The sequence below is a fragment of the Hyperolius riggenbachi genome, chromosome 1 (genome assembly GCF_040937935.1).
Source record: "Hyperolius riggenbachi isolate aHypRig1 chromosome 1, aHypRig1.pri, whole genome shotgun sequence".
NCBI classification, from domain to species: Eukaryota; Metazoa; Chordata; class Amphibia; order Anura; family Hyperoliidae; genus Hyperolius; species Hyperolius riggenbachi.
The window spans coordinates 294,239,422-294,255,255 of record NC_090646.1 but is presented as its reverse complement, the minus strand read 5'-3'; the positions used below and the strand labels follow the sequence as shown (position 1 = coordinate 294,255,255).

The window sequence follows — 15,834 nt, the reverse complement described above, 5'->3', positions numbered from 1 at the left end:
AAACAGGCCCATAGGCATTCATTGGAGTCAGTTTTCTGCATGCGGAATCTGCGTGTAGTGGAAACAGGCCCTAAACTTGGTGCGTCCATATTCCAGGAGCGTTTTGTACATGTCCTTCTGTGTGTCCTCATGTGTGCTCCTGTGTCCCCCATATCCTCATGTGTCCTCCTGTGCCCCCATGTGTCCTCCTGTGCCTCCCACGTGTCCTCCTGTGTGTCCTAATGTGCCCCCCATGTGTCCTGTGCTCCCCATGTGTCCTCCTGTGTGTTCGCATGTGCCCCCATGTGTACTTCTGTCCCCCCCCCCCCCCCCCCCGTGTGTCCTCATGTGTAATCCTGTGCACCTATATGTCCTCCTGTGCCCCCATGTGTCCTGTGCCCCCATGTGCCCCCCCCCCACATGCCCTGTGCCCCCCATGTGTCCTGTGTGTTCTCATGTGCCCTCCCCGTGTGTCCTCATGTGTGCTCCTGTGCCCCTATATGTCCTCCTGTGCCCTAATGTGCCCCCATATGTGTGCTACTGTGCCGCCCATAGGTCCTCCTGTGCCCCCCATGTGTCCTCCTTTGCCTCCCCCCCCCCCCCGGATGGAAGTGTCAATAGCGGCGGCAACTTACCTTTGGCAGGCTCCTGCGCTGATCCTAGATCATTGCGCCTCCCCCCTGCTTATCTGGCCCCCCGGGTGAAGGAATAAGTAGCGGTAGCTTACCTCCGCAGTGCGCCCGCGATGACTGCAGACGTCAGTCTTCCAGGCACATCTCGCTCTAGTGACCGGCTTGAACTGAGGACGCGCAGGGGGGGGGGGGGGGGGGGGGAGGCTAGCGGGGGGCAGCGCAATGATCTAGGATCAGTGCAGGAGCCTGCCAAAGGTAAGTTGCCGCCGCTATTGACACTTCCATCCGGGGGGGGGGGGGGGGGGGGGGGGGCAGGAAACTCGGACAGGCATGGGGAAGGCAGGCAGGGAATCACCAACATGGCGGCGGGTCGGAACGGCGGGCGTTATTAAGTTGGGGATTCCCTGCCTTTGCCGTATAAGACGCAGGGACTTTTTCTCCCCATTTTTGGGGGAGAAAGTGCGTTTTATACGGCAACAAATACGGTGTGTGTATGCACACACACACACACACACACACACACACACACACACACACACACACACACACACACACACACACACACACACAAAAGTATTCAGCCCCCTTGAAGTTTTCCACATTTTGTCATATTACTGCCACAAACGTGAATCAATTTTATTGAAATTCCACACGAAAGACCAATACAAAGTGGTGTACACGTGAGAAGTGGAACAAAAATCATACACGATTCCAAACATTTTTTACAAATCAATAACTGCAAAATGGGGTGTGTGTAATTATTCAGCCCCCTTTGGTCTGAGTGCAGTCAGTTGCCCGTAGACATTTCCTGATGAGTGCTAATGACTAAATAGAGTGCACCTGTGTGTAATCTAATGTCAGTACAAATACAGCTGCTCTGTGATGGCCTCAGAGGTTGTCTAAGAGAATATTGGGAGCACCACCATCATGAAGTCCAAAGAACACGCCAGACCGGTCAGGGATAAAGTTACTGAGAAATTTAAATCAGGCTTAAGGTGGCCACACACCATACAATTTTTTAAATATCTGTTAAATTTTTAAGAATTGCAATCAATTTTTCTGACTGATTGTGACAAATTAAAAAATATGACCAATGTACCACACACCTATGTAAAATTTTTCCCCAATTATGATAAAAATGATTGGAAACTGAGAAAATTGCTAGGGTATGTATATTCATAAACTTACAATCCAACACACACCATACAATCTTTAGAGAAATTGAACAAAAATATCTGGCATTCCGGATCGATTTAAATCGAAAAAAACGGGAATTCCGATCGGATTTTTCAGTCGAATGAAAAAAAATGTTACAGTTAGACTTACCGGTAACTGTATTTCTAGACGTCATACGGGACACTGGAGATGTGGCTCCGCCCATCCAATTAGTGGAAACCACCTGAAAGAGTAAAAAGAGTATTAATAGCCCCCACCCTCCCCTGGCTCCTCAGTGTAATGAAAGTAACTTCCAACTAAAACACAGAGAAGAGGAGAGGAAATAAAAGACACCTCAAAAGAAGTGTAACCCATAAACCCCCAATCCAATAGCCGTAAGAGAGTGCGACAGGAATAGAGGTGGGTCGGTGTCCCGTATGACGTCTAGAAATACAGTTACCGGTAAGTCTAACTGTAACATTCTCTAGCCGTCATACGGGACACTGGAGAGATAAACAAGTAGTCTGAAAAGACATAACTAGGGAGGGCCACAACCCTGGAGCACTACTCTGCCAAAACGACACCGTACTATGCATAGGTCCACAGAACCGTATGGGCAGTAAATTCCCATGCAGAACAATTCTGCCACACAACCGCACTGGCCCTCAGAGCAGGATTGTCAATATCCATTATAATCTTACTGCATACATTTCTAAGATTCCAGCATCTCGAAACCCTCTGCTCTGCATCCACTTATATCCTCTATACAAGATTTTCAATCTCCACAGCCAGCATAGGTAAAGTGCCGGCCTGTATATCAGACCAATTCGAAACAGGTTTGCAGACCAATTCGAAAGAGGCTCGAAGTCAAAATCAAAAACAGACAAAGTCAAAACCGAAAGAAAGTCATAATCGCAAGACTGAAAGTCAATCGCAAGACTGAAAGCCAAAATCGCAAGACTGAAAGTCATAATCGCAAGACTGAAAGTCATAATCGAAAGTCATAATCGCAAGACTGAAAGCCAAAATCGCAAGACTGAAAGTCATAATCGCAAGACTGAAAGCCAAAATCGCAAGACTGAAAGTCATAATCGAAAGACTGAAAGTCATAATCGAAAGTCATAATCGAAAGACTGAAAGTCATAATCGAAAGTCATAATCGAAAGACTGAAAGTCATAATCGAAAGTCATAATCGAAAGACTGAAAGTCATAATCGAAAGTCATAATCGAAAGACTGAAAGTCATAATCGAAAGACTGAAAGTCATAATCGAAAGACTGAAAGTCATAATCGAAAGACTGAAAGTCATAATCGAAAGACTGAAAGTCATAATCGAAAGACTGAAAGTCATAATCGAAAGACTGAAAGTCATAATCGAAAGACTGAAAGTCATAATCGAAAGACTGAAAGTCATAATCGAAAGACTGAAAGTCATAATCGAAAGACTGAAAGTCATAATCGAAAGACTGAAAGTCATAATCGAAAGACTGAAAGTCATAATCGAAAGACTGAAAGTCATAATCGAAAGACTGAAAGTCATAATCGAAAGACTGAAAGTCATAATCGAAAGACTGAAAGTCATAATCGAAAGACTGAAAGTCATAATCGAAAGACTGAAAGTCATAATCGAAAGACTGAAAGTCAAAATCGAAAGACTGAAAGTCAAAATCGAAACAGACTCGAAGTCAAAATCGAAACAGACTCGAAGTCATAATCGAAAGACTGAAAGTCAAAATCGAAAGACTGAAAGTCAAAATCGAAAGACTGAAAGTCAAAATCGAAAGACTCAAAGTCATAATCGAAAGACTCAAAGTCATAATCGAAAGACTCAAAGTCATAATCGAAAGACTCAAAGTCATAATCGAAAGACTCGAAGTCATAATCGAAAGACTCGAAGTCATAATCGAAAGACTCGAAGTCAAAATCGAAAGACTCGAAGTCAAAATCGAAAGACTCGAAGTCATAATCGAAAGACTGAAAGTCATAATCGAAAGACTGAAAGTCATAATCGAAAGACTGAAAGTCATAATCGAAAGACTGAAAGTCAAAATCGAAAGACTGAAAGTCATAATCGAAAGACTGAAAGTCATAATCGAAAGACTGAAAGTCAAAATCGAAAGACTGAAAGTCAAAATCGAAAGACTGAAAGTCAAAATCGAAAGACTGAAAGTCATAATCGAAAGACTGAAAGTCATAATCGAAAGACTCGAAGTCATAATCGAAAGACTCGAAGTCATAATCGAAAGACTCGAAGTCATAATCGAAAGACTCGAAGTCATAATCGAAAGACTCGAAGTCATAATCGAAACAGACTCGAAGTCATAATCGAAACAGACTCGAAGTCATAATCGAAAAAGACTCGAAGTCATAATCGAAACAGACTCGAAGTCATAATCGAAACAGACTCGAAGTCATAATCGAAACAGACTCGAAGTCATAATCGAAACAGACTCGAAGTCATAATCGAAAGACTCGAAGTCATAATCGAAAGACTCGAAGTCATAATCGAAAGACTCGAAGTCATAATCGAAAGACTCAAAGTCATAATCGCATCAGACAAAGTCATAATCGCAACAGACAAAGTCATAATCGCAACAGACAAAGTCATAATCGCAACAGACAGTCATAATCGCAACATACTGCGAAAGACTCGAAGTCATAATCGAAACCGACTGAAAGTCGTAATCGAAACAGATTCGAAGTCAAATTCGAAACAAGGGACTCCCTGAAAACTAACCAGAGATTCATTTCTTGAAAGTTTCCATTACCCCTTAATTGTCAATCACCATCGCTTCAGTGCAGGTTTGACAAATCATCATGTTCTAATATTGGGGAAGCCAATTGCTGCAATGGCAACAATTCACCTTCACCCCACCTGCTGCTTAACATTCACAGCTAGATCACATGGACACAGAGGATAGGAGAAAAGAAAAAAATAGATACAGGGAAAAACTCTCTAATCTTAAACATATGAGTGCACATCCCTGCAAAATGTTAGTTTCTGCATCTAGCATAGGGAACAAATGACTCCTTAAGACTGCTCAGGGCTTTCCTTACCCTGAAAGACTCCATTACCTCTTTGTATAAATTGTCAATCACTACAGCTCTCATAGATCTAGTGCAGGCTTGACAAATTATCTCGTTATAATACTGGGGAAGCTTAATGTTGCAATAGCAACCCTTTTAGTTCTTGGCTTCTCCACACATTATCCTATACCTCCCCCGCTTTTACTTTCAGCTTGCTATGATATAGATAGCGGGAAAGGATAAAACACAGGTGAAATCACACTCTAAACTGCATAATATGAGTGTATATCCCTGCAAAAAAACACTATCAGTGCACACACCTCATCTGCTGGAACAGACTAGGAAGCCTCATGCCTGATATCCCATCTCTCCAGCATGGTCAATGCACTCACCTCTGCTGCTGGAACAGACTGGGAAGCCTCTTGCCTGTGATCCCATCTCTCCAGCATGGTTAATGCACTCACCTCTGCTGCTGGAACAGACTGGGAAGCCTCTTGCCTGTGATCCCATCTCTCCAGTATGGTCAATGCAGTCACCTCTGCTGCTGGAACAGACTGGGAAGCCTCTTGCCTGTGATCCCATCTTTCCAGCATGGGGGAGAACAACAGGAGCAGTTCCATTTCTTATGCTGCCTAGTTCTCCTATATTAGACTCCCCCACCAGCGCCAGCTTCCCAACCATCGCTTGTGGCCCAGGGATTTCATGCATGCGCAGTGCTGCCATGCCAAGCAGCTGGGGGAGAGTCCCACGATCCTTGCCCGCACAAATGCATACGGAGGGCAGAGGGATCGACATCCGAACACCGCGTTCGGCAGAAAACCGGGTGCATAAAGAGACGCCACTTAGCGTTCACAACGATCACCCAAGCCACCCGGTCTTCTCTTGGCCTCACCACCTAGTGAAGCTAAAAAATAATAAAAATTAAGGGAGCTACTCCTCTTCGGTGTTTCCGGGACGGAAACCAAATTAAACTGAGGAGCCAGGGGAGGGTGGGGGCTATTAATACTCTTTACTCTTTCAGGTGGTTTCCACTAATTGGATGGGCGGAGCTACATCTCCAGTGTCCCGTATGACGGCTAGAGAAAAAGCTTTTGATTTTTTCGAGAGATACGATCGTTTTCATCGAATTGCTGTAAAATCGGATCATTTTATTGTATCGTGTGTGGCCATCTTTAGGCTATAAAAAGATTTCCAAAGCCTTGAACATCCCATGGAGCACTGTTCAAACGATCATTCAGAAATGGAAGGAGTATGGCACAATTGTAAACCTACCAAGACAAGGCCGTCCACCTAAACTCACAGGCCGAACAAGGAGAGCGCTGATCAAAAATGCAGTCAAGAGGCCCATGGTGACTCTGGACGAGCTGCAGAGATCTACAGCTCAGGTGGGGGAATCTGTCCATAGGACAACTATTAGTCGTGCACTGCACTAAGTTGGCCTTTATGGAAGAGTGGAAAGAAGTAAGCCATTGTTAGCAGAAAAGCATAAGAAGTCCCGTTTGCAGTTTGCCATAAGCCATGTGGGGGACACAGCAAACATGTGGAAGAAGGTGCTCTGATCAGAGGAGACCAAAATGGAACTTTTTGGCCAAAATGCAAAACGCTATGTGTGGCAGAAAACTAACACTGCACATCACTCTGAACACACCATCCCCACTGTCAAATATGGTGGTGGCAGCATCATGCTCTGGGTGTGCTTCTCTTCAGCAGGGACAGGGAAGCTGGTCAGTTGGTGGGAAGATGGATGGAGCCAAATACAGAGCAATCTTGGAAGAAAACCTCTTGGAGTCTGCAAAAGACTTGAGACTGGGGCGGAGGTTCACCTTCCAGTAGGACAAAGATCCTAAACATAAAAACAGGGCAACAATGGAATGGTTTAAAACAAAACATATCCATGTGTTAGAATGGCCCAGTCAAAATCCAGATCTAAATCCAATCGAAAATCTGTAGCAAGATCTGAAAACTGCTGTTCACAAACGCTGTCCATCTAATCTGACTGAGCTGGAGCTGTTTTGCAAAGAAGAATGGGCAAGGATTTCAGTCTCTAGATGTGCAAAGCTGGTAGAGAAATACCCTAAAACACTGGCAGCTGTAATTGCAGCAAAAGGTGGTTCTACAAAGTATTGACTCAGGGGGGCTGAATAATTACGCACACCCCTCTTTGCAGTTATTTATTTGTAAAAAAAATGTTTGGAATCATGTATGATTTTCGTTCCACTTCTCACATGTACAGCACTTTGTATTGGTCCTTCACGTGGAATTACAATAAAATTAATTCATGTTTGTGGCAGTAATGTGACAAAATGTGGAAAACTTGAAGGGGGCCGAATACTTTTGCAAGCCACTGTATATAAATATACACACACACACACACACACACACTAGTAGACCCAAGCTCTAGGTCTTTTAACCACTTCACCCCCGCAGTGCCTAATTTCTCCGTCCTTCTGCGCACCGCTTCACCCCCAGTGACGGAGAAAGGCGCACTTGTTTGTTTACTGGCTGGGAGTGGGCGGGGAACTCGTGCGCACACTCCAGCCAGCCAGCACAGCAGGTGACTAATTGGACGTTAGGAACAAGCGTTCCTAAATCCAATTAAACTCGCCGATTGCGAATAGAATGAAGACTGCTTCAAACAGAAGCAGTCTTCATTCATAACAACCTAAAGTAAACAAACGTGCAGCGCACACACCCCCCCGCTCTGCAGTCCAATGATTGGTTATGGGGACCCCAGTCCCCAATAACCAATCATATTACAGAAAAAAATGAATGGAAGCAGCGCTGCAAGGCAAAAATCGTGCTGGTGTTTCAGCGGTAAAACCCCTCAGTTGTGAAGTGGACTTCCGAGGCCAAATAAAAAAAAAAAAAAAAAAAGTAAAACACCCTCCGTGCTGTTCCGCTGGGTCCCTGCTGCTCAATAGCCCCCCAGCCGCCTCCAGACCTCACGGCCCAGGTCGGGCTCTCCTGCCTCCACAAATATGGCCACATGAGCTGGCCGCGGCTGCGCAGTCCGCATAGCCGCAAGTGCGCCTGCGCAGCTCTAGGGCCAACCCCCCAATCCATGCAGCGAGGATCGGGGGAGGGGGGGGGGGCTATGCGGACTGCGCAGCCGCGGTCAGCTCATGCGGTCATGTTTGTAGAGGCAGGATAGCCCGACCCGGGCCGTGAGCCGGCCCTTGGCGCTATTGAGCAGCGGGGACCCGGCAGAACGGCACGGACGGCGTCCTCCGTGCGTTAAAATATGATGCAGGTATTTTATTTATTTTATTTGGCATCGGAAGTCCTTTACCGCCGCCCCCAGTCACTGCGCATTCACCCGCCTGCAACTGCCCACCCACCCACCTCGCTCCCTGGTCTCTCCAGCAGCCCGTTACTGCGCACACGCACAGTAAAACAATACCAGGGACACAGGGACGCTGCAAAACTGTTGGACGCAGCGACACTTGGACTTTTTTGTATAGGATATATAGACTGCAAGCCAGGGACCATTAGCTCCATTAGTTTGGGTAGCATTGGTCAGTAGCAGTGACGCAGAGTAGTGTGCATTGCTCGGCAGTCGGCACTGCTACACATTAAAGATCCCAGAGGAAAAAAAGGTATGCAAGGAGCGATTTCTGGAGCACTAGTGATTTCTACAAAGTCTTTCAGCAGCTATACAAATCACAGAGCAGTTACCTTGGCAAGTTGAGAACGCAAATCAGCCAGCTCAGCCTCTAGCTTTCTCTTCTCTTCAACAGTGGCAGTAAGTTCTGCTTCACTCCTGAAATGCAAGGCCTCCAGGTCTTTAATGCGATGCTGTGCTGTAACAAAGTCGGCATCCTTCTTCTTGAAGCTGAAAGAGAGAATAAATAAATATTGCTTTGGAACCAAACAGTGTTTTCCAGCCAATAGACAGACATAAAAATACATGGAAAAATATAGACGATGGATCAAAATTGCTTACTTTGTTAGAGATTTTATAAAGCAAAAATAGTCAGTAGATCATAATGGATTGAGGAGGAAAATGTTACTTTTTTTTTTTTTTTTTTAACAATGGTGAGGTAAGTTTCTTTCAATTCAAGTTTCTCACATTGAAAGGTTTCTTTTAGTGAAAGCTGTGATTTGAAGAACAAAAAGCAATTTCCATTAACTAAGTGCTTTTAAAAATAAAGAAAACCCTGGGAACCCCTATGAGAAGATGGGCTAGTCCAAAATCTGTAGGCAATGACAGATTTCTACTTATTGTAGGTGACAGGAACATAGGAGAGAAGTAATTTATGGCTCATTTTACTCTGGGAGAAAAAAGTACTTATTTGTATGTTTTAAATGTTAAGATTTTGACGACAGTTCCTCTTTAAAGAGAAACGCCAACCAAGAAACAAACTTTATCCCAATCAGTAGCTGATACCCCCTTTTTACATGAGAAATCATTCCTTTTCACCAACAGACCATCAGGGGGCGCTGTATGACAGTTTCTTGTGGGAGGGGTTTCACCACAATATCAGAGTACGTACTCCTGGCAGTTTCCTGTCTGTGAACCTTGCTGCATTGTGGGAAATGGCCGTTTACAGCGGTTTCCAACTGCCGAAAAAAGCATGCAGCAGCTACATCATCTGCCAACAGTAAAAATGTCACCATGTAATAAATGTCAGAATGTAAATCAGGGATTTAAAAGATTTTACAATGGGCAAACACTGACTAAATCATTTATACATAATTATTGTAAAAATGAAGCACTTTTTTATTACATTATTTTCACTGGAGTTCCTCTTTAAGGATGTCACTTTACCAACAAAGATCAGGATAGTTCGAGCCATGGCCTTTCCAGTAATAACATAGCTGTTGGACTATTTCACTAATATTATAAATGCGAATGTTTGGATGTTTGTTACGCAATCACGCAACAATGGCTGAATGGATTTTAATGACATTTGGCACACACATAGTACATTACCTGGAACAACATATAGGATACTTTTTATCCCTATAACCAAAAAGTGGGCGGAGACAAATACAAATTTCACTGGGAAAATGTAAACTGCAGCCATTCTTACAAATGGTAGGGTTCTCAAACTTTTCACAGTTGGTGACTGGGATTAATATTCAGAAAAGTGGGTGGGACCTACAAAAGCCAATCAAAAGCCACCTATTGATTTTCAAGGGGAATATGTAATTGCTGCCATTTTTTCACTGTTAATGGCACAAGCCTCAAACCTGGTACAGTTGGTCATTGGGTGACTGGGGTTCAAATTCAGAAAAGGGGGTGGACAGCCAGATTTGTTTCATTTCAATGAAAATTGATGCCAAAGACCGCAAAGCTCACAAACTTGGCCATTAAGTAATTGAGTGTTAGAAAAAAGTGGGCACAGCCAACATCAGCCAAATGCATAACTGGGCAATGCCAGGCCATTAGCTAGTAAATAAAGTCATACGTAGAAAAATGTATGCTTTTGAATTGTAGGTGTGGAGAACACTACTAAGAGTTCCATGGACTGCTAGAAGATCTAACCAGCCAATACTTACATCATGCTAGGTACACACCATACAATTTTCTGTTAGATTTTCTGTAAGATTTACCTGCCAGATAGATCATTTCCAACATGTTGGAAATGATCTATCTAAACATCTATTTGCCTAGCAATTAGGCATTGTTCTACTCAGCAGGAAATAACCAGAAGACAATGCACCAGAGATAACCAGTCTCTACAGAAAATAATCTAACAGAAAATTGTATGGTGTGTACTAGGCATAAGACTAGAGTGTGTACAAGAAGGGCTGATACTACTAATTAAACTCACATAATGAGAATTCTTTGGAGAAATCCTTGATGCTTGGAAAAATTGAGGGAAGAAGAAGAAGTAGGGGGAGGAGACAGAGGCTAATAATGACAGAGAACATTTGTGAAGCTATGAACATGCCTATGAAACACCTGAAAGAAGCAGTGACTGAAATCTGGCAAGCAGAAGTACATAAAGCCATTAAAGAGAACCAGATATGAAATGAAGGAAAGGTTTATACATATCTGCTGCTTCCTCCAGCCCCATACGCACGGATCGCTCCCATGCCGCCGTCCTCCGCTGCCTGGATCCGCCGGTACCGGGTCCCGTCATTACTGCGAGTCGGCCGACTGGACGCGGCCAATTGTCCGCATCACAGGGGCTCCCTCCATATATCTACACGTGCGGCTGCATACTGCGCAGCCGCATGCGTACGGGTATGGAGGGAGCCCCTGTGTATGCGGACAATTGGCCGCGTCCGCCGGAAGTGACGGGACCCGGTACCGCCGATACAGGAAGCGGAGGATGGCGGCGTGGGAGCAATCCCGGCTTATGGGGCTGGAAGAAGCTTTTCCTATTTTAGCTGGCCATTCGTCTCTGGTTCCCGTTAAGAGTCTGAGTCAACTGTATGAATAAGGAGGAGCATCTAAACAGCTTTATGTTGGCACTGAGGAAGAAGTTCATAAACAATATCACACTATGTTGCACTTTTATTCTTTTTTTCCTGAGGGAATCTCAGGGAGGATTGATTGCAAGCGGGAAGTGCAAAGTGGACTGCAACAAGAATAAGATTTAAATTACTGAAACTATGGTGAAGAGCAGTACCACTGTATTTCACATTAAATTAGTTTTTATTAAGATAAATACCCTTTTAAAGGACAACTGTAATAAGAGGTATATGTAAGCTGCCATATTTATTTCCTTTTAAGCAATATCAGTTGCCTGGCTGTCCTGATCCTCTGCCTCTAAAGCTGAATCTACACGCAGCGATCCGGCGGCTCGATTAGCCGCCGGATCGCCTCTTCCGCATCCCCGTGCGTACCCGCTCGCCCGTCGGATTTGATACCCGCTTATCTTCCGCTTGATTCCCTGCCATTGTCCGCTCGTGGGGAACGAGCAGGGAATCGGCGGCGGCGAGATCGGACCTGTCGGATCTTATCGAGCCGCATTAGCGGCTCGATTAATAAGCCACATCGCCGCGTGTAGACCCAGCGTAATACTTTAGCCATAGACCCTGAACAAGCATATGCAGATCAGGTGTTAGACATTGTCAGAATTGACAACATCAGCTGCAAGCTTGTTTCTGGTGTTATTCAGACATTATCACAGCCAAATATATTGGCAGGACTGCCAGGCAACTAGTATTGTTTAAAAGGAAATTAATATGGCAGCCTCCATATTCTTCTTACTTCAGTTGTTTAAAGGTTAAGCAGGGCTGTGGAGTCGAGTCAAAGCAACCTGGAGTCGGAGGTTTTATAAACTTAGGCGTCCGGTAATTTTTGTACCAACTCCACAGACCTGCTCTTAACCACCCTGGTGGTGCATTTCTCTCTGGATTTATGGGTCTAAAAGCGGTACATTTTTTCAAGAATTTTAGGCCTCCAACACTCAAGTCTTAATTCACCAAAATATATCAGAATAAAAGCCTGGTAGACATCCTGTGTATAAAAAGACTAACACAAAATTGCTGAAATAATTACATTTATAAATAAACTTAAGAAATAGTGAAACTGTACAAATAAGGCACCAGACTATACAGTATGTACCAGGGCCGGGCCAAGGCAAGATGCTCCAACCTCAGGGCACACAACTCACTAAGCTATCATTCCCCTATTGTGTTTGAAGCAGAGAGAAATAAAGAAGGGACACATGTCTGAAAAAAAAAATGCAACTTTAGCCAAAAATTTTACAGGGAACAACAGGGAGAACAGACAATGCACATATCCACAGGTATGTGGATCCAGCATGAATGCCTCTGTGCTTAACTGATAGCTTTGCCTCTGTTCAGGTATCTTTAAAAACATGGGTCAGGAACATTTTTGGCTGAGAGCCATAAACACCACACATTTTAAAATGCATTTCCATGAGAGCCATACAATATGTTTCATACTGGGAAAGTGCGCATGCGCAGCAGAGGGCTCATGTCCCTGTTGCCATGGTGATGTGTATACAGTTGATCCGCCGGGAAGTGTCAGACACGTCTTCAGCTTCTCTTGGGTTTCAGCAACATCAGCAATTTCCCCGAGAGCCAGACAGGAGAAATACCAACTAATAGCTTGTACAATTAGCTAGCTGACTTGGGGGATGATTCACTTTGTAGGACAAGATCCCCACACTTTGGCCTAATAGGCTGCCTGTCAAGTGAGAGGCAGCCTATTGGGCCAAAGTGCGGAGGTCCCGTCCTACAAAGTCACTGGACCTGACAGGGTCCAGAGTGGGACAATTGGAGTGGCCGTTCGTTTTGGGGGGGAGCGCAAGTTAGTAGTGCATGCTACAGCAGTAGCATGCCTACTCTGCAAATGTTACTTGCGCTGTGCTTCTTGAGCAGTGTAGCTTAGTGAATCAACCTCTACCGATTTGTTTGTGAGCCAGATATAGCCAACAAAAGAGCCACATCTGGCTCCCGAGCCATAGGTTCCCTACCCCTGTTTTAAAAACTTACAAATCTATAACTACTGGCTGAACACCATTATCCACTTTGAATACATCAGGTTTAAACCACTGCGTACAGTTTTTTGTTGGTTTGTTTTTTTTAATTAACAATTGCACTGTACATATGGCACTTTTCATTATATACAGAGCAATGTTTTCACATCTACAAATAAAAAATGGATACTATTAATTCTAGCAAGGCTTGTCAGGACTTTCCAGTTGTTTGTAGTGTTTGGATGAGAATGAATCTTTGTCCTTAACAGAAAGCTGCTTTTGTGAGCAACATTTGCTAGCTTATGTCACATAACAGCTGCAAGAATGCAGTCCATGAGGATTATCAATTTACCAGCAGCTATGTATTAGGTATAGAACACAGACAGCCAGTTGTCAAATTCAATCTAACAAGGGTGATGTGTGAAGACAACTTCAACACTGAATTTGTCAGAAGATGTCAAGAAAACCTCTAACCATGGTCTCGCCACATCAGATAATGTTTTCCGGCCTGTAAAACCAGACTACCAAGAAAAAGAAAAAAAAAAAAAAAAAAAAAAAACACTTAAAATACATAGGAACGAGTTTATCAACATGAGAAAAGAAAACTACATTTATCTGGCATGTAAATCATATGAAACCAATATAATCAGCAGGTTGGTCACACGAAACTTGCAGACAATATTCACTAGCCCACCTCTGGTTATTAACCTGGTCTTTTGATTGGTGCTCAGTAGGGCTGCACGATATATCGTTTTAAAATAGATATCGCAAATTGCGGCAAGACTATTTCCTATCGGTCAAAGTGGCGATTTTTTTTAATGCGTACAATTTTAAGTATGCAGGCTTTTTACGCGTACTACTTAAGCGTGCAATGCGTAAAATTGTTTGTGTTGGCCGCGCAGCACGCTTCCTCCTTCCAGGCGGAAGAAGTCAGAGCGCAGTGAGTAGTGTAATGCGGCCAGCACGTTGCTTGTGTAGGAGGATCTGCACATCAGGCACTCTTGTTCTGCACCGTCTCACTGTGTACTGCTCACTGCCCAGGATCTGTTGCGTCTCCAGTATACTGTCGAGCAAAAACACTTGGATCACTACCACTGCCCAGGATCTGCTGCTGTGGTACTCAGCTCTGCATTTATTAATAGCTGCTATTTGTTTTGATACATTCACAATGCAGTAAAATGTATAAACATAACAGAAAATGACATACTATCAATTTGATAGTATGATGTCATTTTCTGTCAATACATGTTTGTAAATGTCACTGTACATTGTAAATTTATTGCTAGAGCTTGATTTGAAGAAAATCGTGAAAAAATATCAAAATCGCAATTTTTGCGAGGGGGAAGCAATAAAAATTTTTTTTTCTTAGAATCGTGCAGGCCTAGTGCTCAGTCTCCAGACACCAACCCTTGCAATACCAACCGGATAATCAAAAAAGAAAGGAGGGCACACAAAGTTTCAGCAACTTCTGTATTGTAGCAAGTCAGGAAATGCACCACATGTGTTGGGCAAAGCCCTTCCTCAGGTGCACGTTGTCTTTGTTCGGTTCAAGAATAGTTCAGACAAACAAGTAATCATATTGGGATTCAGTAGGTATTCTTTTAAGTCTTCAAAAGGGTAAAGGTGGCTATTTTGTCACTGCTTTAACCACTTAAGGACCGCCCACAGCCGATGGGCGGCGGCAAAGTCCGGGCCCAAACGACCGCAATACGCCCATCGGCGGGGGCGGCTGCGGGAGTGGTTATGCGGCGATCGCGTCATTCGTGACGCGATCAGCCGCCGGGGACTGGCTCCGCCCACCGCTCGTAGTAACCCGCCGGCCGTTCGGAAGCGCCGGCGGGTTACTAGCACCCGGATCGCCGCATTTACATTGTATAATAGGCTTTGTAATGTATACAAAGCCTATTATACTGGCTGCCTCCTGCCCTGGTGGTCCCAGTGTCCGAGGGACCACCAGGGCAGGCTGCAGCCAACCTAGTCTGCACCCAAGCACACTGATTTCCCCCCCCCCCGCCCCCTGATCGCCCACAGCACCCCTCAGACCCCCCCCCCCTGCCCACCCCCCAGACCACTGTTTGCACCCAGTCACCCCCCTAATCACCCATCAATCACTCCCTGTCACTATCTGTCAACGCTATTTTTTTTTTATCCCCCCCTGCCCCCTCCTGATCACCCCCCACCCCTCAGATTCTCCCCAGACCCCCCCCCCCCCCGTGTACTGTATGCATCTATCCCCCCTGATCACCCGTCAATCACCAGTCAATCACCAGTCAATCACCAGTCAATCACCCCCTGTCACTGCTACCCATCAATCAGCCCCTAACCTGCCCCTTGCGGGCAATCTGATCACCCACCCACACCAATAGATCGCCCGCAGATCCGACATTAGATCACCTCCCAAATCCATTGTTTACATCTATTCTCTCCTCTAAACACCCACTAATTACCCATCAATCACCCCCTATCACCACCTGTCACTGTTACCCATCAGATTAGACCCTAATCTACCCCTTGCGGGCACCCAATCACCCGCCCCCACACGCTCAGATTGCCCTCAGACCCCCCTTTATCAATTCGCCAGTGCAATATTTACATCTGTTATTCCCTGTAATAACCCACTGATCACCTGTCAATAACCT

At 44.7% G+C, this 15,834-nt stretch overlaps 1 protein-coding gene across 1 annotated transcript in view; it reads right to left on the bottom strand.

The window, feature by feature from the left end:
* LMNB2 (lamin B2) overlaps window positions 1-15,834 on the bottom strand; it is an 83,628-nt gene that overhangs the window by 36,394 nt on the left and 31,400 nt on the right. Inside the window, exon 3 of the mRNA XM_068233735.1 lies at window positions 8,469-8,625. Within this exon, the coding sequence (XP_068089836.1) occupies window positions 8,469-8,625 (157 nt within the window). The remainder of the gene's footprint in view (window positions 1-8,468; window positions 8,626-15,834) is intronic.